At 32.5% G+C, this 24,906-nt stretch overlaps 1 protein-coding gene across 1 annotated transcript in view; it reads right to left on the bottom strand.

The window, feature by feature from the left end:
- The window catches only part of LOC116229677 (connector enhancer of kinase suppressor of ras 2-like), a 147,791-nt gene that overhangs the window by 54,703 nt on the left and 68,182 nt on the right, over positions 1 to 24,906 (bottom strand). Inside the window, exons 8-13 of the mRNA XM_090150579.1 lie at positions 22,943 to 23,002; positions 19,455 to 19,523; positions 10,934 to 11,080; positions 4,528 to 4,661; positions 3,739 to 3,944; positions 350 to 436 (exon numbers count right to left, since the gene is read on the bottom strand). Of these exons, the coding sequence (XP_090006705.1) occupies positions 350 to 436; positions 3,739 to 3,944; positions 4,528 to 4,661; positions 10,934 to 11,080; positions 19,455 to 19,523; positions 22,943 to 23,002 (703 nt within the window). The remainder of the gene's footprint in view (positions 1 to 349; positions 437 to 3,738; positions 3,945 to 4,527; positions 4,662 to 10,933; positions 11,081 to 19,454; positions 19,524 to 22,942; positions 23,003 to 24,906) is intronic.

The following is a 24,906-nucleotide window of genomic DNA, read 5'->3' as shown; positions in this document are numbered from 1 at the left end:
AACAGAAATTAAATCAACAGAAAATTCCTATTCTCAAATGTTAATTCTTATCACTTATTTTACTGAACTGTAAGGATCGAGAACTGATTGATATTAGCAAATATCTAAATCTCATAGTTTGTTTTTTTTTCCCCTTGGTGTTTATCTGTCATTATACTAAAAGTAAAAGCCCTGTACTGATACAAACTGTACTGTACTGTACCAGTACAGTCTATTTTCTGTGACAATCAAGAAAGCTACATTTAGTTCTGTGATGATATCTTTGTGGTTCTTAAGTGGAAAAAAAAAAAAGATTTAAAAAAAAAAACCCTCTGGGAACAGCAGAGAAAAAAAAAAAAGAAAAACTCACCACGGCTTCCTCTCTTGTATATGTTTTGTTCCTTTGATTCCCCTATCCAACTGTAGTCAGTAGGCATTGAAACAGGTCTTAAATCACCTGGAAGTAAATCAAGGTGAGCCAATATAATTTTTGAAGATCAGAAATAGCAGGCTGTAGAATGAGTAATGCCTGCACATTAGAGGCATGACACAAGCCTTCAGAGCAAACCTTTTTATCAGCACCTATACATTATCTAAGCTATAGCATTCAGAATCAGTTAAACACCACAGATGTAAGATTATCCTCTTCATTATAAGAAGGAAGGTACCAATGATTCTGGTGGAATTACTTGTAAACTTAAAGTAGTTTTAAGTTCTTTTCCAGAAAATCTTATTCACTCATTAAATAGATATTTTGGAATAAAAAAAAATAATAATTTTTAAAGTGTCTGATTTAGAATCATAGAATCACCAAGGTAGAAAAGACCTCTAAGATCATCCAAGTCCAATTGTCCACCTATCACCAATATTTCCCACTAAATCATGTCCCTCAGCACAACATTTAAACATTTCTTGAACACCTCCAGGGATGGTGACCCCACCACCTTCTCTGGGCAGTTCTGACCACTCTCTCTCCAAGAAGCACCTGAATCTTCCCTGGTACAACTTGAGGCCATTCCCTCTGGTCCTATCACTGGTGACATGGGAGAAGAGGCCAACTCCCACCTCATCACAACCTTCCTTCAGGAAGTTGTAGAGAGCCTTAGTAAAGCTAGAAAGATCATTACTACAGCTACAACATGATATATCTATCAATTAAATAGTAAAACCTATCTGACCTGGAAAAAAACTTGGTAAGTACTGAGACCTCATAGTTTCAAGGAAGATTAATTTCAAATGCCTTAAAAACAAAAGATGAAGTGTAGTTTGCTAATAACAACAACAAAGATTCAGACATTAGAATTTAATTAAATAGATTTTATGGCTATATGGTTGTGAGATATTCACGTATGTTATTCGTTCCCCGCTATGGTATCAACAGAACATCAATAGCAGACCATTAAACTTGGAATACTACAAAAACTGACTATAAAGCATAAGCACTTTGGCCTTGTCTGAGTGTATTAGTATCAAAAAACAAAAGACAGACACCTTTACATTATTGGTTAATTTTTGCATGACCCACAAAGTCAAGTGTGTCAGTTGACAAGTTCAATAGGTTTCTTAAAAAAACAAACAAAAAAGTCAACAAGAATATGAATATGAATGCACATAACAAATTGAAATTAACAGAAAAACATGGCAGCTTTTCTGTTCAAGAGAAGAAAAGTCTGAAACCCTGATGAGATTTGTAACACATAAATCCCAGATGCCACAGCATGATCAACATTAAAGGTAGGAACGTAGGATGGGAAACACACAAGTGAAGAAAAAAGTGAATCTGCATACTATTTTAATTGTAAATTCTTTCCCAAATAAATGTAACCTATGAACTTGTTTTACAATTGCAACTTGAAAACTAATAAGACAGAAGGAAAATTACTGTGTATAACAATAGAAATTGAAGAAAACAATACTGATTATGATACCTTGTTCTCTAACACAAACAGAAGAGATTTGATATGCATGGCTACAGGATCTCTAAATGCAGGAACTCTAAGTAAGTTAGAGCCAAGACTAATATTAGACAATAAGCCTTGAAAAAAAACAAAATGCACTGCAACCATGATAAATACAAAATCAATTTTCACAAATGTTATGAAAAAAGGAGCTTGTTTGCCTCCATAGATTTTGCATATATTATCAGTATTGAGGGTCTCATTTTCCAAAGTATTCTTCCATCTACCACCAGCTGCAACAGAAACTGATTTCTAATAATCACTTTATTTCTGGCAAATCCCTGGCAGGAATTTTTCAGCTGCAGTTTGTGTGAGTTCTAGCAATAATGAAAGCATCTGTTCAACCATGAAAGACTTCAAAAGTCTCATTTTTCCTGTTTAGCCCATGGCTATTTGGTTCCATCATCAGATGCATGTTTCATAGACCCACTAGAAATCTTGTCTTTCCACAGAGACATACAGTCACTTTGATGAATCAAATATACGTCTTCAAGTCAAAAAGTAAAAATGTACACTATAATAGAACAACATTTGGAATTGTTGTTAATTATCAGATTAATTTAACCTAGCATTAAAAGATACTTTGGTTTAACAATTGTTTTAAAAGAAAAAAAATCCTTAGATTTGCAAAACAAATTCTCCCTAGATTTTAGAACACTGTCACAAAGTTAGAGAAAATAGAACTCTCCATTGTAAAACTAGGACATTTGTGTACTATTATGATTAGGCACTGAGCCCAGTATTTTAAACTTGAAGTCATTATGTAGTACAATCCTATGAAAGCATGCCAAATCCATCCATCTGCTTCCAATTTTAATCACAGTTAATATTTCTCTTTCATTCTAATTTTATTATAAAATGATGTCACTTATCAGGGAGATAAATGCAATGTTACTGTATTTAAGATGGAGCACTACCCTTCAGTGTTATCCTGGTTACAGCCCTCTCAAGCAGTGAGTAAATGGCTATAGAAGTTACTAAGAATATTCTATGTAGAACAAAAATCTGTTAAAGTTTTAGCAAAGATGAAGAAAATATGTTTGGATTTTTTTTTTTAAACAAAATGAGAGAACAGAAAAAAAAAAAAAAGCATCAGAGTTAGTGGGTGTAGTACTTATTGATGGCATTATAAATATTTGACAGAAGATGGAACCTAGCCTTAGGGAACGTTATGTCCAAAACCAGTCAACACTGCTTTCTCTGAGACACAAAAAGCATGTCATTTACATCACCAAATTCACATATAATCACAGTTTTGATTATAAATATTTTATCTTAAAATTCTGTAATAAGTAGAATTCTGAACAATAATAACTTCCCTGAAAATTGAAACACTCAAGTATGTAATCTGATGCTTCAGTTGCATCATTTTAGAATTCATCAAACACCAGAAAGATCATTTTTAGAGATAAACTAAGAAAATTCTCATTTTCAACACTAATTTTTACACAGATTTACGTACAAGCAAGCACAGATATGTATAACTGTAATTATATGGGTATACATACATAAAAATATTCTAGTAAACAAGAGTTGATTGTTGTTTTAATAGTATCAGATATTTAAACAGTCATTATTCGAAAATATTGAAATATATTTATAGTATTAAAATTCATCATAGAACACTATTCAAACAATTATGTCTCTTTAAGACAGTGCTGAATTTTCTCTGACTTTGCATCTTTCAGAGCCAACAGCACACCATCTAACAAAGAATGGCAGATATTTAGGGCTGTTGTAGCACTTGTACTACAATTTGTAAATCCAGTTAATTCAAAAATGTTAAAGAAATTAAGCCTACCATGAGTGGGTGTTTTTTCTCTTCTCCGCACCCCTGTTGCTCTGCTTCTCTCATAGTCAGAGCCTACAGGGTGGCCTTCACCTTCAATTAAGGTGTAGTATTTACCACTTTCATGCTCAAGAAAATAATTTGGAGATTCAGAGCCTTTCATTGCAGATTTTCCAAACTTGCTGATATCATCACAAGACATTACGCCAATTTCATCCCTAAAAAATAGTAAACCAGAAGATCATGAGGAAATAAACTGTTTCATGAGAAACCTAAAGCATACCAACTGTCTATCATAAGCTCTATAAATGACAAGTGAATGGTAATTGAATTGCTGTGTGTGAGAGCTTTCATAAAAGTGATTCAATTTAATTTCAACAAATGTAAATTAATAAAATCATTAAATTCCATTTTAATTGCAAGATAAACATAACTAACCAAGAGTTTTCTTGCATTTGAAAGGGAGAATCAGTAATTGTTGCAATATGAGATGACAAGGATTTCCCTTGAAGAAATGCATACTTTCAAATAAGCTGCAATCACATGAGGGTAAATAAGACTAAATGCTGAAAGACTTCTTTAAATGCTTTTCTACTTACAAAAACCAGTTTTTGCTCAACCTGTATCTACCTAAATCAAAGTTAAAAGTGTCTCAAAAAAAGTGATATGCTGCTTAAAGTATTTCCAGTTCATAATTTCACTAAATATTTAGATGAACTTTTTCCCACTTTTATTAATCTAGTGAAATTAAAGTGTAAAACTTTATTTTTCAAGACCTCAGATTCATTAGGAATTAAATACCTGGGGCCATAAAGTCCTGACATTGGAGAAAGAATGTAAACATCCTGGAGTGCTGAGTTTTCCATTTTGGAGGACATGCCCATTGTACTCGTTGGTGTTGTGGAACTGCTTGTTGGGCTGGTTGGAATTACAGGCTGCCAATAAAAACAACAAAAAACAAACAAAAAAAAATCAGAAATATATGAGTAATAAATTAATGTTTTCTATTATTCAAGCAACATTAAGTCAACGTGCATGATTTTACAAATCACACCTTCTTTTTGAATTAGTCATTTTTAGATTAATTACGATTCTTATAAAAAGATGTCCATGGAAACACTGTTTCTGCAAGAAGTTCAATGCTATTCATAAAATAGTCTAATAAAAGACCATTAAAGAAATCAATTTAAAACGTATCTCATGGAAAAATCTGAGACTCAAAATCAAACTATGATTTTTAACCAAAACAAAAAAATCAGTTGAGGAGAAAATTACATACACTATTAAAATACGTTATATTAAACTAGCTGAAATCTGGAAAACTTCCAGTGAATGAAAGCTCTCAGAATAATAATATTGGTTTCTACAGAATTATTGTCAACAATTGCTTATTATTTTTCACTGAAATCATAGCTGTGATGCATGTATCACAAAGATAAAAAAATAGGTTCTATAGTGTCTACTATCAATTAATCTAAGCAGTAAATGTACAAATTATAGAATTTAAAGTATTACTAAAATTTGAGGATTTTTTAGGATTTTATTTTATTTTTTTTTAATTTTTAGATGGTGACTTTTTCATCCAAATGCTTTATGGATGTCTGAGTCAATGGATATAAGGACTACTAAATAAATATTCAATGCAAAAACATTCACAAAATCATTTCTCAGTTAACGTGCAGTCTGATATTTTCATTCAATGAATAGCAATTATTTTATGTAGTATTATGAATCAGATAATGTATATGAAAAATTCAATTCAAATACAAAATTGTGATTAAAAAGTTACAACTACTTTTCTACATGAAAACTATGAAGACTAATGGTAATATTTTTCTGAACAAAAAGCTTTCTTTCTTCCAGAGATAAACATTGAAAGTATATTTATGTCATTCAATAAGCATAAGCTGTTTTAAATAGCAGCAAAGAATAGCTTTCCATGAGAAAATCAGTCTGCACAGGGATCCAAATTATTGTCTTCTCTGCTTATTGTTAATTCTCTCTTATTTAATCAAATGTCTGGCTTTATCTTTCATTTCAAAAATACAAATAATTAAAAAATTACTGCCAAAGACAAGCATCATTCATGGCTAACTTTCTAATTCCTTGTCTGGAGATCATGGATAGTGCAATCCGCACTATCAGCTACCGCATTTAGTTTACCATCACTATTTCAACAGTTATGGTGTGGCAGCAGTAGTAAAGACACTAAACAGCAAGCATTCTAGTAATCCCCCAACTTACCTGCAGTTGGATACTTCATTTTATATTATCACCATCAGAGACTGACAAGTAGAAAAGGCATAAAAGGCATTTCAGACTCAGAAAAGAAACTACCTATGCAAGTCTCTTGCGAGTAATTCCCCAAAAATTAGAACTTTCTTGTTCACTTTAACATTTTATTTAGTTTTGTTTTTTTAAAAAAAAACAATTCTGAACACTATCTGTTTCCTCTTTCTTTGGCAGCAAGAAAAGAAAACTGGTTTTTTCCTCATGTGTTTGTTTCCAAGGACACTAATGAATTGTACTGTGCTCTGGATTTTTTCCAACTGACTAAACTAGGTCATTTTAATAATAGCAAATATCATCACAGCCAGGGCTATCAATTAAAAAGGTGTCCTCAACTTTTTAAATTTTCCATTTCAGGTCTAGATAAAATTCTTAAAATTATTTGGTGACTCTAAGTGTGTGTGCAAATGATTGCTTGACATAATGTATAAGAAGTCACTCGTGAGCAAAAAAAATCCCAAGAAAAAAAACATGTTTTGATTATAAAGAACTTCTGAAAGTAACACACCAGGTAACTTGCTGCTAGCTATTCATAATTTCTAATAAGAACAGCTCATTATAAGTAGGATAATTAAGTAATGCTTAAATACCAGAATGAAAATGAAACGAAAATTCGACCCTCATCAGAAATAAACAATTGCTTGCCAAATGGAAAAATTCAAACTGCTTTGGAAACAAATAAATTGCTATGACTCTGAGTGTGTTTTGCAAATATGGGGAATAATTATATACTGTATCTATTTCAAAAGTGCTGTTCAAAACAATAAATACATGTCTGCAGTGCATCCTGCAAAAAAAAAAAAAGCAGGACAAGATCCAGAAAGCTGGTGAAGCCCAGTAATACAGCAACAAGAGGCTCGAACATGGACATCCCTTACCTTTTGAGGGGATTTGATGATTAAGGATGGGGCACTGAGTCTCTGCTTTCTCCCTTGAAGGAATAAACTCAATCCCCAGAATTCCCCTGATGGGTGAATTCACTGAAAACACACAGGCGTCACTCTTCTATATGGATTGCCTGTGGTAAGGGAAAATTGGGCTTTGTAACTGTGTATCACCCTATGAATTCCTATTGCGTGTCATTTTTGTCAGAACAGATTCATTCATGCCAGCAATATGGATAACTAATTGCTTATTGGACAAGCTGCTAAAGGTTGGCTGTTCAACAGTAAGAATGCTACTCCTCATAAGTACAAAACAAAGGTCTTACTACTACTACTACTACTACTACTACTATTACACCAGTATTTCTCACATACTGGCAAATCAGTATGGCTATGCTGTGAAACAGCTAGTACATTCACAGTATGTTCACGTCTTGTTTATTTATAAATTTTTGATAGTAGAAATATACAGCTTTTTAGATTTCACGTTTGTCTAAGCAGATGTTGTTTTCCTTCTTTTGCTCTATAAGCTTCTGTTCTCATAATGTTACAGAACTTATCTTCTGTATAAATTTTATTATGTATTTTTTATCTATTTAAGATCTGAAATCAGCTACTTAACTAGAACTATTTGGAAGATATTTATTAAGTCTCAGGGCATGGCATGCATTTTCTAATATGTAAGAAATATTAGAAAACTGTCAGTGTTGAAAAGCTTTATTACTCATATCACCAACTGGCAGATTCTATAGCTCAAGCAAAATAATAAAAGTTTAATGTTCTGGGTCAAGTACAAGTAACAGGAAGGATTATTCTCATCAGAAAAAAATTCTAGGAATAAAAAAATTATATACAATAAATCCTTGAACTGAATGAAATGGCTGCCACGCTCTTTTTTCTTAAAAAACTAAACAAACACAAACAAACAGAACTCTATTTGTCATTGCAGACGAAAGAAGTGGAAGGGTAACCAAAGAATTTAAAAACGAAAATAGTTTTTGTATTTTCTCATAATGCCAAATAGAGACAAAATAAGAAAAAATGGTATGACATGTTTCACTGAAAGATAACTGAAGCAGAACTTCTGTCTATTTTGACAGTCTACTGCATGAAGGGAAACTATACAACTAAGGAATAGTAAAGTTAGATGAAAAAAAAACCAATTTATGCCCATTCACAGATTCTGTATCACTAATGATTCATAAATTAACTTCTTGTTATTTTTTTTAACATAAGTACTGTGAAAAAAATTAAAACCTATATATATACATTAAGTAATCATAGAAAAGCTGACTTTAAAAAAATCCTGAGTATCAGATAACATATATTTTTTCAAACCTCTGAATTTCAAGTTCTTAAATCCAATCTCTAAAATTCTGTTGTGCTTTTTTTATAAGAATTATATCTTACATTTTAGCATTTTACAAAAGAATTCATCACATTTTTAAATCTCACACACTGCATGTAGCTATGTACAGGAGCGACTATATGATTTCTTCCAAATAAATTTATTTGACAACTCTTCTAATTCTTCTAAAGAAAAATATATATATATATCCCATCAAAGACTATGCAACATCTGTGACTTCAGAAAAAGGATTGTCACTTTCTAGGTAACTGCCTAATTCCTTTAGGATCCTGCTTTCTGACAGTTGGTGAGGGCAGGGGAAGGAAGGAAATGTTTGGCTCTGTTTTCATGAAAGATTTGGGTTTGCTTTATACAACATATCTATATTTCCTTTCTTCCCTCTTCAGCCAGTAAAGAAGAAAGGAAAATATAGAGGAAAAACAGGCAACTGTTAGTGAAAGTAGAATTTTTGGCCAAAAACTGATCTGAGATTTGCTGTTTAAACATCTCAAATACTATGTCAGGATGGAAGAATGTTCTTCATGTACTCTATCTCAGGGTGTATTATGTTACCTTCTTTTTTTTTTCCTGTGACTGTCTGACATTTGCTGGATCATTTACAGTCTTGATCTACTTTAACTCAGACTTTATTTTGTAGATTGTCACTTGGCCAGACATTCCATATCCTACATTCATGTAGCTGGTTACTTTTAACTGAAGTATAAAACCTTGTCTATGCTGACTGTATTCCACTTATTTTTGAAAGCCTGTCAGATAGCTTCTTGACGCTCTGAGATCAAATTTAATCCAGAAGCAGTAGAAAGCATGAGAAAAACAAACAAATAAAACCAGAAGCCTTCCTACCAATTTAATGAATTAAAAGGATCTGGAGAGTCTAAAAAGTGCCAAAGTCAAACAAAGGCAAGGACATCCTGCAGCCATGAACAGGGAGAGGGAAGTGAGATCATCGTTTTTCAGCAGCATCAAGCTGTTAGGTCAGCTGTCCAGGAAACACAAGATTTAATATCATCTTGAAATTAATTATACTAGTTCCAAGTCATTAACAACAACAGTAATGACACTAGATGTAGGTGTGAAACTGGCAAAACCAAAAACTGCATTTGGAATTGTTTCTAGGTCCTAACACTTGAGATCATTTTCATGGACTGAAGACTAAAGAAGACTACAAGATGTTAAAGATCTTGTTAAAGATTTTCAACATCTTATTACAAAGTCTACTATTAAGAAATAACCCTGGGAATGTTCCTTTTGTTTCCTGAGATGGTTCATATATGTATTGAAATTCCTCACCATTATATTCTCTTGTATGGAAGAACATCCTAGTCAAATGATACTTAAAAAACCCTTTGTTCTTCAGGGACTCCTGAGTTTTGAGTCATCAGAAGGGGACACATCACAGAAAGTGAAAAAGTTGAAAATCCTACAGAAGAGTTTGGTGTACTTTAGTATGTCTGACTACCACGACAAAGGGCGATAACTTTTGTGCAAAATACCATGTTGTATACACAGCAGATATTAGTTCCACACTGATGTAGCTTCCTGAATTTGTGATACCTGTGAATTACAATTCTTTAACATAGCAACATAAAAAGAGAGGTTCTCTATGGAAGCAGTATTGCAAACGCCTTTCATTGTCTCTGAAGACTTCATATGAAGTTCACAGACTGACACACAATCATGTTGCAAGAGAAGGTTGTTAAACCTCTACCCTTATGGTGGGAAAATACAAGAGGATCTCAGTCTCCTTTCAGTGTCAGCCTGTCCCTTTCCTCTCCCCCAGTAAAGGTAGTCACAGGGAAAGAAAAGATGGTATGAAACAAAATGTCAGCATTCCTGAGCTGCAAAGATTGCACAAATTGCTTACATGAAGTAGCTGTAGGTTCTTAGAGGCATGAAAGATACAATAAAAAGGCAGGTGGGAAAACAGTTTGAAAGCACAGATCTAAAGGATTTGCTTTGTTTAATTCAAGTAGAAATGATTTAGAAACACAATGTATCATGTGCACCAAGCAAACATCTCTGATCCTTCAGTGTTAAAAAACACACGAACTTACTACAGAATAATATACATCATTAAAGAATGCAAGGTTTTAAGTTGGTAACTGTGCATATTTGAGTTCTGTTTTTTTTTTTTTTTTTTTTTAATCATGTTTCTCATGTTTCTACCACACGTTGTTGGTTTTTTTCAATCTATATTAATTTCAAGAAATATATATGCAAAAATATCAGAGGATTCATTAGCATTGCTACCAGAAACAAAATGATGAGAAATGTAGACTGCAAGGACACTTTTCCTGAAATACAAGAGGACTCTGCCATTCTTTATTAAAACCAACTACTTTTCTTAGACTGTGAAGAAATGAAAACACAGAGAGGCAATTGCTAGCCAAAGCACATTAGTTACTCTTTGGCTGCCTAGCTTCTCAGTAATATTATCTGTAAATGAACTCCTGTTGCTCCCAACTTCAGGAAGAAAATGAGGAAAACAATGCTATTGACATATATAGTGTTGCCACACAGACCTAGCACCCTAATTCAAAGGAATTGGGAATCCTTTTTAAAGAGGATTTTGTTTCTTTTATTGGACAGAATGGTTCTAGATAATTTCCCTTTAATAGTGTGAAGGATTTACTATATGACACCAGAGCTGCAACAGTCTTCTTACCTGAAGTGCAAGAGGTTTCCACCTGACGTTCTTCAAAAGGGCAGGAGCAGAAACCAGGGTATTCTGAGGACGTTTTTTCAAGGTTAAAATCACGCCATTTGGGTCTTCCCGCAATGCATTTACCAGGTTCTTCAACTGCCAGCCAACCTAAGAAAAAAAAAATTCCGTAACTGAGTTTTGAAAGCTTTCCATTTAGCTTTAGATGTGAAGGAAGGCTTCTATGAGCTGAAATGGCCTATTACTTCCTGCTCCTTGCAAAAACGAGCAGTTTATGTAAAGTATATCTAATTACTTTGTTGGATTGAAATGATGCTGATGGTGAAGTCGGGTGATTTCTGCTTTTTTTTTTTTTTTTTTTTTTTGAGCCTCAAGCTCAATAAAATAATGTGTAAGTGAGCACCGTCTCCCTTTTAATAATGCGTAAGGTCACTGTATATTTTAAATCAAGTCTGCAAGCAGAACTGATATTTCAAAAACAGTTAAGACATGATAACTGCCACAAAGGATTTCAGCAAATGATTTTTTTCAAACACCAAATTAATACACTTATGAGAGAAAGACAAGCAAAACTCATATTTTATATGTTCTGTTGACAAGGAACCATTCCATATTTACTTTGCTCAAGAACAGACACAATATTAGTGCTTTCAGAGGTATCACTAATGGAAAACAGGGCAGAGAGACAGAGAAGGAAGAAGAGGAGTTAGTTATTTTACAGCAGAGGGACATGGTGATGAGTCAGTTGACAAAAACCATAGGTATATCCCTCTTTCCCTCCAAAATTTACTTGTTCCACTTCTCTCAGAGCACTCTGTGAGACAAAACAAATTTTATTTTATTCCCAGCAAGTATCAGGAAAAAAAAAACTTTTAATACATACAGTATTTCAATGTGACCATTATAGAAAAATGGAGAGAGTATTTTTCCAGAAAACTTTGCATCAAAGCTTTGCATTTGTCCTCAAAGTTGAAGACTAGTAGTTCTGAAATAATTTATCTGGATTCTTACTTGAAGCCCTCACTGTGGAGGAGGTAGATACACTGTTTTATCAACATATATAACAGCTTTTAGACCCTACCTGAAAATAAATTATCATTTACTTGATTCATCCACACAGACAGGGACGAATAATTCAAGTTACTATAAAGGGGAAACATAGACATAAAAAAGAACATCACTAAAACTGAAAATATTTTATATGTGCCTCTCATAAGAAGATTATTTATAGACATTTATTGATTTTCTTGATTATTTCAATATGAACTTATATAACCATGAAATGGTTATACATGAAAACAAATAATTGATTCATATGGGATTTTTAAAAAAATGTTTTACAATACCCTATCATCCTGAATGAAGAGGCTTTGAATAATATAAAAGAGTCTATATCTACACTTATGCTAAAGCTAGTCTTACGTTTACATGCTGGTGATCACATTTTTCTCAGGTGTATAGGCACATGAGAAAAAATATGCACCAAAATGGTCAAAAGTATGAATTCAGAATAGAAAGTGAAATTCATCAAAATTCACATTTTTAAAAATTAAACCAAAATTTCTCCCTACTTAGAGATAGTTACATATTCTCTTGTTTAAATATGAGAACAAATTTGGCTCCATGAATTCCATAAATTTCTTCTAACATTCGTATTTTTTGTCAATACATTTCTGACCCTGCCTAGATAATCAGATGTCCCACAAGTTTTGAGCTTAACTCTACAAGTACATGCAAGCAGTTCAGTGCCATTATATTTGTTATAATTTTTGACTAAGCTTAACTGGTAAGTTCACTATAACAGTTTTACCATCGTTGTTTTTATGATCAATAAAAATAATAAAAAATAAAAAAAGTATTAAAAAAAAATCAAGTATTCAGAATCAGTGCAGTCTACAAATATCATTATATTACATCAAATGTGATTTATAATTACTTTCTTCTAGAGGAAGGCAGTAACTGATTATACATGAAGTTGGAGAGAAAATCATAAAAGCAACCATGAAGAGATCTCAATTCAAATCCTCTTACAAGAGCCTAGGAGAAGATAGGCTAGAACCCTATTGTTTTTATCTGATCTCAACAGTGGGATGAAACCAGGATCCCAAAAGTGAGCACTTGTCTTGGAAAGAATTGCAATGTGTGTCATAGTTATAAAAAGGATATTAATAGCCTTTTAAAGTTCTATTTTTATTGTTGCTGGAAAACATCCTAAAAATGCATTGGTCAAAGGAAAGAAAAAAATGGAAGTAATTTTAAAGAGGCCACAACTGAAAACAAATACATCAACTTCCATTCCATACAAACTATCTAGTTTGTGTCCTGCTTATATAATGACTGAATATATGTATTTTTTACTTAGTTATAGAATTGAAAGTGAAATATGTTTTATTTTTACAGATGGCTGTAACTTTCAGTATGTTGTAACCATTAGAATTCCATGAGCTCCTTTTAGATAAGGATGATAAATAATTAAGTTAATGATAAATTATTCCAATGATAATCTTAATGACAAAACCATTAAATACAAAGATCTATTAAAGAACAGTCTGCAATCATTACTACTAGGCTATGATAAAAAGCTCTTAGGAATCTGGACATGTTATTATTAATTGTATTACTAAAAATATCTTTGAGAAAATAGAAGTCATTACAGAGGATTAAAAATTCTTTGTTGAAAACCAGTCCTTCAGACAGAGTATGACATTTATTCTTAAACATTCCTTAATAGCAATTATCATCCTCTAACTGTGGTGAGATGCGGTCAGCAAAAGGTATTTTGGTCCTTTAAATCTTTAACCATACAGTTAATCAGATTCTACAATATGGGTTAAGACATTTCACTTAGTACTGAATGTTAAAGTTAACATAAGATTAATGAAGAAAAAAAAAAAAAAGGACTAGCATGATGCTTTATTTTCCTGAGTAAATGAAATTGGAGCAATTAGAATACCCACTACATGTAAATCAACAAATTCAGCACATTATTATGCTCTATTTGTATGACATGGTAAAGCTCTAGTCACAGTGCAGTTCTCTACTAGACATATTTAAATAATGTAATACAATGCCCTATTTCTATGTATGCGCTCTCATGGTAAACCAGGCCTACAATTAGAGTGTGGAAAGTCCCACATGCCCACAGTCCTGTCCAATACATAGATTAATTTAACATAAATGAAAACAGTAAGAGGCAGGCAGAAAATTAATTTCTTCTTTGTGATTTATTTTTAGGATCGTTCAATTAATATTTTTTATTGATTTGTACTTCTGCATTGTGAAAAAATGGTTCTAGTGAAAAAATTTTGCACTACTGCTGTTTGTTTTAAAGTATTAATTTTCTCAAAGAAAGTACAAGAAATATATTTAGTGGAAACTGGAATACATGGTAAATTTAAAGCAACAGTTCAAAAATATCAGTCTTTATGATACTAAATTTCGTTATCACAAGTATAATGATATAACTATATTCTTTTCTCTGCTTTTCCTGAAAATTCTAAGGATAAAGCATAAGTGTGTTTCCTCAGTTCATCTACTACTTTATCAAAACCTATACATTGATTGACGCTCTAAAAACATTGAAAACTTACAAAGAATACAGAAATACATAGTGCATCTCACAGAAAGAAGGTAGATTAAACCTTCATCCATTTGTGAGTTGTGTGTATTGATGGTATCATTTGACAAGCTGCACAGTTTAACTAAAAGGGAATTTAAGACCTGCCTTGCTATGCTTTTGATTAGAAAACCAATTGTACAAAATAACATTTATGAAATATTTAGAACATATGACATTGCACACCACCTGCAAACAAGTAATTTTGTTTTGACTCCAGTAGGACCTAACCCCTACATGAACCAGGACAGATGTTTCCCCTCAAGGCTCTTCGAATACATAAGCAAACCCATCTGGATATTTACTTGAATCTTAACAGCGTGACCTTTCTTCATATTTTCATTAAAAATAAATATGTAAATAAATAAAAAGACTGTGTAAACTCAATTTTTTTGTTAAAGAAAAAGACACTGTTTGGTATTTTAAATATATAATTCACTTTGCCTTACAATACTGCCTGGGCTAGGGGACTAATCAAGGGAAGCAGTTTTATTAATATGGATATCAGAAATTATTATTAGGCTGCAAGATCATGAGACTACTTTTTGTTACTAAATGGAAGCTCTTCATTAACACTGGTAGTTGATTTGCTTTCCTCATTTATTTCTTAACTGTTACTAACAATTTGATGGTGGAATTATAAGCATTCTTCCCTTATCTTACAGTGATTTTCATTAAGTAACAGAAACAATGAAACGCAGAATTCTTAGAGTGATATGTGGACATTTCTTTACAAACCAAATGACTTATTCTGAGGGTAGAAATTGTAAATCAAACACAAATAGTACAAACTGGTGTTAAATTTACAGACATACTTCCATCCACAGTGAACTTCTGTTAAGACTCAAATTTACAATTCAATACACATACATCTGCAATATTAATTCAATAAATCTTTTAACATTAATAAGCTAGTGCTGAAATTTACCAAACTGTTGCAGGGATCTTAATTTTGTTCCTTCTCATTTAAAACATCCAGATTTGTGTGAAAGAGATTCAGAATGCAATGCAATCTATAGCAATAGGAATTTGGGCATTTTATACATTCAAACAGTGTTCATGTTGTTCTTGCTATTATCAAAGTATGCTAATTGACAGACAACGAGCAGTATGAAAGTGCATTAGGCTGCTGATCATGTATTTATGTAGCATCCTTCACTCCAGAGAATAACCTTATCAAGTATGAAAATGCATCAACATTACCTAATAATAGCTATTTAGAGATAATGTACCAAACACCTGTAACAAACACAACAAAGCAAAGGTGTTGGAATAGAAAGAGCCCTTCTGGGCTACTACATCCATTTGTTTCCTGTTCTATGTTGTTGCAGGCAACTATAACTTAATCATTTTTATCAGTTCCTCAATCACCATCCTCAGCAGCTCTCTTTCAAATTTTACCACAGATCTATTTATAGATGTTTATATGAATGTTTGCTCTTCTACAACATTTTTTTTTGCCTAAACTGTTCCTTTCCTTTTGTGGCCTGAATAGCCTCTACCTGTTAAGGCAGAGGAGTTCTATTTCTTCTCAGACCTAGCTGGCTGGGTTAACCAAATTAAAGTCCTTAAAAAATTTAAATTAAAGAATCCCTTCATCTGAGACAGACAATACATTTTCTTTGCCTCCATTACATTTTTAAATGTTCATATGTAAATTCACCTTTGATGACTGCAAATGACCTGAACAGTATTTCAGACAAGATATTACCAATGTCAAGACAATGGCATTAAAACTCTATTTCCCCTGGAAACGTGTTCCTGATTAATTCCGAGTTCATCTTTGCCATTTTCAGTCACATCACCTCCGTGGCGATGAGTCGATTTGGGATTAATTACTACATTCTGACTTCTGGACTCTCGCCAGCTGCTCCTGAGTAACATTTAGCTTTCAACATGAGTTACTAAAAGCATTATTATTGCTCTCTGTCCTATTAAATGACCTTCAATTCTAATCTTCAAAAGAAGTTGTCAGTTTTCTGAAAACTCAGTTTTCCCCAGTTAATCTAATACTTTAGTGTACAAAAGTATATCAAATATTTTACAGATGGTCAGATCAATATTTGTTTGAATCTGTAAGATTTCTGTAGTATGAAAAATGATGAAAAGTAGAACATTAATCATTTATTCTTCATAAATAAGAATTCCTCATGTATTTCATCTAACATGCCCTTTTCTACATATCTTTAATTATCCTTTTCTCTGTAAATCCATCCATAGCATTTGCTAGTAAGTTTTCCTCTTTACATTTCCACTTAAAAAGTTATCCTAAAGCAGAAAATTCATTAAATACCTGTGCTCAGGAACTTCCAATTGAAGTGTCATTGTCTTTAGCAAACCTAGATGCAGATTATTGCACCTTAATTTATAACTTTGCTTCCATTCTGAATAGCTATATATTTCTATATTTTTTATGACTGGCTTTCTAATTGTTCTACATTTTATATTATGAAATTTACCTTCCTTTTATTTCAGCTAAGCAGCAGAATAGATGTATTTCAAGCAACTTAAGATGTAATTATAATTTTTATAAACAAATAAAAGTACAGCGACATATAAATGACTTATGTTTAATTTTATAAAAAAGGAAAATAGAAATTCTCAAGATAGTGGCAGAATTAGTGCTTGTTGTTCCTGATAAGACAAAAAAGAGTTAATGTATCTTAGAATATGTAATTTATTTTTTCAAGTTTCTTGTGCTGTTTTATTAAAATCTTATGAGCAAGAAGGATAAGCAGAAAAGCAAATAAGGAAATTGGATAATGATTAAGTGATCTTAACAGTTAGTGGCGAGTCGACTGATTTAATTAATTTCTTGCCTAAAGTACTATTATTTTTTCTTTGATCTTCATAATTGTATAACAGTGTTCTTTGGTTAGAGCAAATTCCACGTGGTAAATCTTTTATTTCTTACTCAACTGTTGCATTACATAACTTATAAGCAGTTTTACTTTGATACTTTTTGAACTAATTTTATTAAATTTTCATCTACACTGAAAAACCATTTGAAAAGTAAAGCAAGTTGTATTATTTTGTTAATGTGGTTAATATATTTGTTAATATAAGTGATTTCAGGAAAAAAGTGTATTAATATACCTACCTTTAGCAATCAGATATTTCTTACTTAATTCAGATATACTTTATATAAAATGATTATATAAATTTTAAGTCACAAGAATTTTTTTGAAGACATACAGCCAAAATATTCCAGTCACACCAATCCCAAAATACTTAACTCCACACATACAGCAATTCAATGGACTGACATTGTCAGCATGCTTAATCCTCTGCTATAGCTTTACAACCCCAGAGAAATGCTTCCAGGATTAGAAGTGCTGTTATCTGTGCTGACTCCACTGGAATGTAGGGACAGTATAACTATTTTCCACTCTACATCTTAAACCTATTTAAAAGCTTACTTCTCTCACAGTTTCAAAATGGTTAGTGATTCCTCCCTACAAATGGGCCTTTGATGGAAAAAGATGAATTGAAATTACAGTTTTTATTTTATAGGGAATAAATCCAGGTGTTCTTCTAATTTTATTTCTGCCTGTGAATGAAAAAAAAAAAAATAAAGTAGCCTTTAAAAAATGGCAAACAGCAAGTTAGTAGTGGTTACAGTAAAATAGTCTCATTTGTACTATTTTAGCAGAGGTCTATTGCCTGGTCTATGAATGTGTTTTTCCTGTAGAGCAGTAACTCAGTGTTAAATATGCAAAGTATTACAGCTGGGACTTTAAACAATGTGAGTAATGCATTACGATGAAAAGTTGAAAGTGCTCAAATTATTTAGGTTATCAAAAAAAAAAAAAAAAAGGTGAAGAGATAATCTGATTATATCCTGAAAATATCTACATGAGAAATGAGATCTCCAGTAAAATAGATATAAATGTATCAAGATCAAAGGACTGGAAGTATAATACAAATAAAATGACACCCCACTCGGCAGTGAGAATAATTAACTACTGGAACAACTCATTACACGTTATGGGAACGTCACTGGATGTTGTAAAAAATCAAATCATCCTGGTGAATGAACAAATATGAATTTATCCAGGAGTTACACTGACCTTGTTTAGTCAAAATTAGATGAGATTACGCCAATATTCAGGTTCAGTATTAGAATCTATTTGAAGAAATCTCTACCGTCTCTAATCAGGAAAGTATTTTCACTAATGATAATACAAAATGAGTATATCTAATCATTTTCAGAATGTTTTTTTAGTTTTTTTTTTTTTTTTTAAATCAGGATTTATACTTGACAGAGTAGCACAGCATTAAAGAAATTTCCAGCTTACAATGATTTAAGTACAATCCCTATGGAAAACAATCATGATATTGGGGACTTCATTGTGGATTTCATTGGATACATGTATTTGAAAAAATATTCTAAGAATCTTGAAAACTCTAAAAACCCAGGAAGTATTTAAGATCTTAAATGTAAAATATGCCTCTTCAAAGGGCAGTGCTAAATGCTTCACATGATATAAACTGAACACTGACATATTAGAGAGGCATTTCTTTTCTTTCAGCTTGGGAATAAGGTAAAAGGAAAGTAGGAATCATCATAAATGGTTATAAATCAATACAAAGTGTTGCTGGATTTTTATTTTAGAGGGAATGAAGATGTGACACTTGAATTAAAAAGTTAATGAAGTATTGAATAAATGTTTTGGAAAACAGAAAAGAAAAAGAGGAAAAGAAATATTTAGTTTCCACTGTGTGGAGATCATTCTAGCAGGTTAGTTAATGATAATTTCTGCCTTTTTTAAACTGCAAGCAATGATTATGATATTTTAAAAAGCAAGAAGATTGATCTACTTCAGCAAAGTTTCCTAGTAAGAGTTATTATACTTTTAGCAGTGGGAACAGACAAAACCTGCAGAGCAAAACCTCCAGAGTACTTACCACAGTTTGATGATTGACTTGAATCACCTCATCGCCAGCATGGATTTTCTTACACTGGTCAGCAGGAGACTAAGGACAGGAGATAACAATTACCATTATATTTGGGGTGAGAAGCATGAGGGAAGAGCACGGATGAAAACCATGAATGGGGAAAGAGGCCAAGAAAGCTCTGTCCAGAGAAGTATTATTATCAAAAAACAGTACTTTATTATATTTATTAAAAAATGTATCTGTAAGGAACAATTTTTTTTTAATTTTTTTTTTTTCTTCATAATAGATGGCAATTAAGTAATGAAGTAATCTCAAATCCTACTTCCCAAGGTGATGAACAGCCTTTTTGACTGTTCAAACTACTTTAGCTTCTTTACCTCTGGGAGCAGAGTATCAGGCCATGTTACAATCTTGCTGGGAATTCACTGGGTGAATTTACATCACATAGCAGTAAATCTGTTAAGCCAACAAATACTGAACTATGGCACATCCAGAGACAGGTCTGAGAAAAACATACACATAACAGAAAAGCAGGCCTAATACAGACTTTCATAGAACAGGTTTTCTGCTTAAGTCCACTGCAAATAGTCGGCAAATATGCTACAGCTCCATCACTTTCAAGACATTACTAGATTAACCATATGAACACAAAATGGTAATTACAAATGGATAAAGTCCTTGACAGTCTAGCTCTTTGGTGTATATAATATTATTCCACTCCCATAATTTCAGATCTGACTTGAAAACCTTCCTTACACTAAATATAGCTTCTTCTGATTGTATTAAAATAGATTAAATTACACTGTACTGCAAGCCACGTGAACATGGTCAACAGCATTTCAATATATGCAACAGAAGAAAAGATCTATCTGCACTAAAGGTGACTTGAAGAGGCTTATAAACATGACCTCACTGCCTACCAGTCAAAACTTCCAGAAAACTGGCAACAGCTGTTCTGTTGGGCAGTCTACTCCAGCCACAAATCTCAGCTATCATTTCTATCCGCTATGTGGATTAATATTATAAATAAATAGAAGTAATAAGGGCAACAGGAAACAACACAACAAAAACCCAAGCAGCCACTAGATAGAAAATGACTACAATTGCTTCTAAACAAAATACTAAAGAGATTGTTTTAACCTTGATAGGTGGGCAAGCATCACACAGGTGCTTGCCCACTCCACTTCCTCAGCAGAATGGGGAGAAAATACAATTAAAAAGCTCAGGGGTTTAGAGCAGAGCAGGGAGATCACTCACCAACCACCACCATGGGAAAACCAAGCTTTCTTAAACATGTAAGTAAAGAGGCACAGCTCAGCTATGGCCAGTGACTTTTGGAGCTCCGTGGAATTGGCTCATCTCTGACACAGAGCAGCTTCCAGACTCTGCTCACAGGACTGCCCTGCAACCCCTACTGCTGAAACTGTGTCACATAAACACAATTCAGAGACAATCTACGAGGAGCTCAAACACTCTCCAGTAGTGACCACCTGCTGACTAATCAGTAGGTTTTGCAGTCTACACAATTGCTAGGAAGTAGTAGGAAACATCATTAATTATTCAGTAAGTAATAAATAACAAGCCAGTAGGGCAAACAGCCAATATTTGACACTGATTCAAAGTGCTATAGGTACTATTCCAAGCACAGCTTTCACCTCCAGCCTTCTCCTTGCTTATCATTCCAGCCTCCCTTCTGAGCTGTTGCTAACCACTCACCTGCTTGATCTCTGCTTGTTCTTTCACAGGGATTTCTCTATCTTGTGTAGCAGGAGTCTAGCCCTTCAGCTAAACTGCCTGGCCATTACAGCCTGCTATCATCTCCTGACATCTTAGCCACACCAAAATAAAAAGGATTTTGCCTATTTATTTGCCAGCCAGAAACTGCCTGGCTCCAGCATCAATATATCTTTTTAGTGGAAATGTAGAATTTTGGCAGACTGCTCTTGATACAGAACTAAACTTATAACAGAAAGATAATCTATTTCCATGTCTAGAATTCAATGGGAACACAAATTTGATTGCTTTAACCTGTGAAAGAAAGGTAAGCAGAAAATGGAAGCAAACATCACTATTCATAATGCATTTAACTTCAGATGACATTAGTTGAAAAAGCAGAGGCCTTTCTTTTTTTTTTTTTAAGCTCCTTTCCTGACTTTGACAAGGCTGAGCTAATTATTATCTTTTAAAATTAAACACTGGTTCTGAGGTCAATTATCCCTTCAAAAGGAATGAAAAATCAATTTGCTGAAATGCCAGAAATTAAATGTCTTTGAAGCTGGTTTAACTGCACACGTGATTACCCTGTAAGAAAAATAAAACAAAAAAACAACCAAACAACTTCTTTGTGCTCTCTTATCATAAAGACCTTACACAGACAAGACAAAAAAAGTTTTAGGGTTTTAATGGCTGGTTAATTTCTTATCTCCTCCCACAAATTTCAGTTATAAGTACATGTTTTTCCTACGAACTGCTTCATATTTCTATGTAAATTAATTAAAATTACAACAAACAACTATATTAATTATAGCATGTGTTATTCATTCTATGGTTGCCACATAATCAAGAGGGTTTGTTCATCAGTTTCAGGAGTCAATATATAATTTTTATGTCTATATTTACAAATACTTATGATGTCTAAATGCTATCAATGGTGTTAGTATAAGTAAAAATTTTTAAGTTCAATTTACATTTTATTTATCATAAATTGTGATAAATAAATCATCAGGCTTTCCCTGGATCTCTAATATCTCAAAAAATGAGTGACAAAAACCATACTGACTTATACAAAACAAGGAAAACAAAATATCAATATTATATGGTATGTGATATTTTGGACCCACATGGCTAGCTGCACAGTGCAAATTTCATGTTCCTTGGGTGTTAGCATTGCTTAGTTTCAATATCAGTTTTATGAAATTTCAGTTTCTAATTTATCCACTTTTATTTGTGGATATAAGTGAATTTATTCACTTTTAAACAGATCCAAGGCTGAATAAAATGTTTGTGACTAAAACATGGACTGTGGAAAACAGAAGGGGTGGGTGCTATTGTGAAGTCTGTCATAAAAATTAGATTGCAGAAGTTGAAGTAAAATTATTTTTTCTAATTTCTAATTATGAATTGCAAGTTAAGTAACAAGAAACTACTTCACAGATAAAATGAATAGTATGACAAGAATAACAGTCATGCTGATTTATGTGCTGCAATATGTTTATCACTGACTGCAATGTTTTGACCAGAACCACCATGCACAGAAGTTCAATATTTTTGTCTTTTATAATTAGTTACTTCATCACAGATGTTTTTCTAGATCTATTTCCAATATTTTCAAATTTTTAAGATCGTGACATAGTATGTGTAAAATAAATAAATAAATAAACCACTAATGATAAGAAGTGCTTTGGTTTACAGCAAGTTTTGATATAAAAAAATACACTACAAATATACAGAAGATACATGCATGCACAACAGAAGTCTTTTAGGCTAAGCAAGCTTACATTTTCAGTTGTTCCTGTGATTACATGCAGCCCATCATATGTTGATTTGATATACATCCCCTGAAAAGAGGCAAAAAGGTAATTAATACTTGTAAAAAACAAATATTGTTTGCGTGATAATACAATAAGTATGTATGTCTGTTTCAGCTTAAAAATGGTAACATTTCAGATGTCTGGAATAAATCATGGGTGAATAACATTTGCAGTTAAACACATATGTATCATTGCCTGTTATAAACAGTATGCATTTTTAAGTTTGAAAGAAGTTTTGGGATAGAATTCAGCACCAAGCCCAAGTCTTAGCATAAAAGCTTGATACAATTCAGTATTTGAAATATTTAACATAACTCTCTTTATTACTAGTGCCATAAAAGAAGTATCAAAACTCAAACAGTGAACACAAATAGTCTTTAAAATTATACGCCCTCTTTTCAGAGAGTTACTGGTTCAATAAAAAGGAAACAATCTAAATTAGAAAATACATGAGCCACTGCTCACATTGCCAATTTATGTAGAAAAAATAAGCCTGGTGAGCTAACAGGAATTTTGTAATTAGTCCAGCAAGAATTCTGCTTCAAGGAGGTGATTGATGAGATACAGAGAGACAACCTAAGTGAGTATCTATCTATCTGTACATGCATGCACACACACGTACACAGAGCCTTAAATGTCAGTGAGACTCAATTGCTTGCATTCTTACCTATCATGAGTAAGGTCATAGCTTCACATCTCTCTGTATTTTGTGGCTATACATCAAATTTTGAAATCTAATTAATCTAATTGATACACTATACTGCTGATTCATTATCCTTTCAATAATTCTGCATCACCTTGCATTGTCAAAATGCAAGAGCCGCCAGCAAATGAGAAAGAACATTTTGTCCAGCAACTGATTTCAAGATTCCTGAAAGTTAATGAAGATCTGCAGGCTAGTTGTTAACCTATAAAAATAGTAAAATTCTACAAAGGCAAGATTGTCTTGCTCTCTACAACTACATAAATTGTAAGGCTGCAGAGAAGTCAGAGCCAAACTCTTTTTGAAAGAGATGGAAGCATGAGAAATAAGTTGGAACTTGGCAGAAAAACAATTTTATTTTCTTTTTACTTTTTTTCTTTTTTTTTTTTTTTTTGAAACCTTGAGGGTGATACAACACTGGAACTGGTTGCCTAGAGAGTCTGTGGAATAGCTGACCTTGGAGATGATCAAAACTTGACTGGATGAAACTCTGAGAAAACTCCTCCAACATAATCTGTTGTGACCTTTCATTTTGGCAAAATGTTGCTTCTACCTCAATATTAACTAATCCATTTTCAGATAAGTTTAACTTTATTTAAATCTTAAAAATAAAAGCTAGCTAAAACTGGTTATACAGCTTAACTTTACTGCTTATGAATTACCAGTTTAGATAATGCTCACTGTGACTACTTGTTCTCTTAAAACACTGCCTTATTATTAACTTTTGTGTTTATTAATTTCATAAGGTCATTTCTTTAGATCATGCAGTTAGTGTTTTTATTTCATTTCATAAAGATGCATGTATGTTCTCTTTGCTTTAATACAGTCAGAGCTGACAAATTCAGATGTAAACTGTATTAACATGCCTACTTTTACAGTTAGGGGAGACTGTGAAGTAATGTTGAAAGTTACTTCAAAATGTAATAGAGAATATATGGAGAGACTTTCGGTATTTGCCACAGTGTCTTTCTAATGTGCAAAGTATTTTGTCAAGCAAACAGTCGATCTATCAGAAAAGAGTGTCTTCTAGGGAATGCTTGAGATGAGATTATTTTTAAATAAAGAAGACTGAAAAAGACATTTTAGAATAATAATAATAATAAAAAAAGACTATTGAGCTCATAATAATATGTACAGAAATTTAGAAAATATTATCAATGAAGGTACATTTTCATATGAAACACAACCCTTTTGTGAAAATGCTTTAAGGATATAGTATTTATTTAAA

This window comes from Phasianus colchicus, chromosome 14, assembly GCF_987193195.1.
Source record: "Phasianus colchicus chromosome 14, bPhaCol1.hap1.1, whole genome shotgun sequence".
NCBI lineage: Eukaryota > Metazoa > Chordata > Aves > Galliformes > Phasianidae > Phasianus > Phasianus colchicus.
Note: the sequence above shows the minus strand (reverse complement) of the source record. Positions and strands in the feature narration are given on the sequence as shown.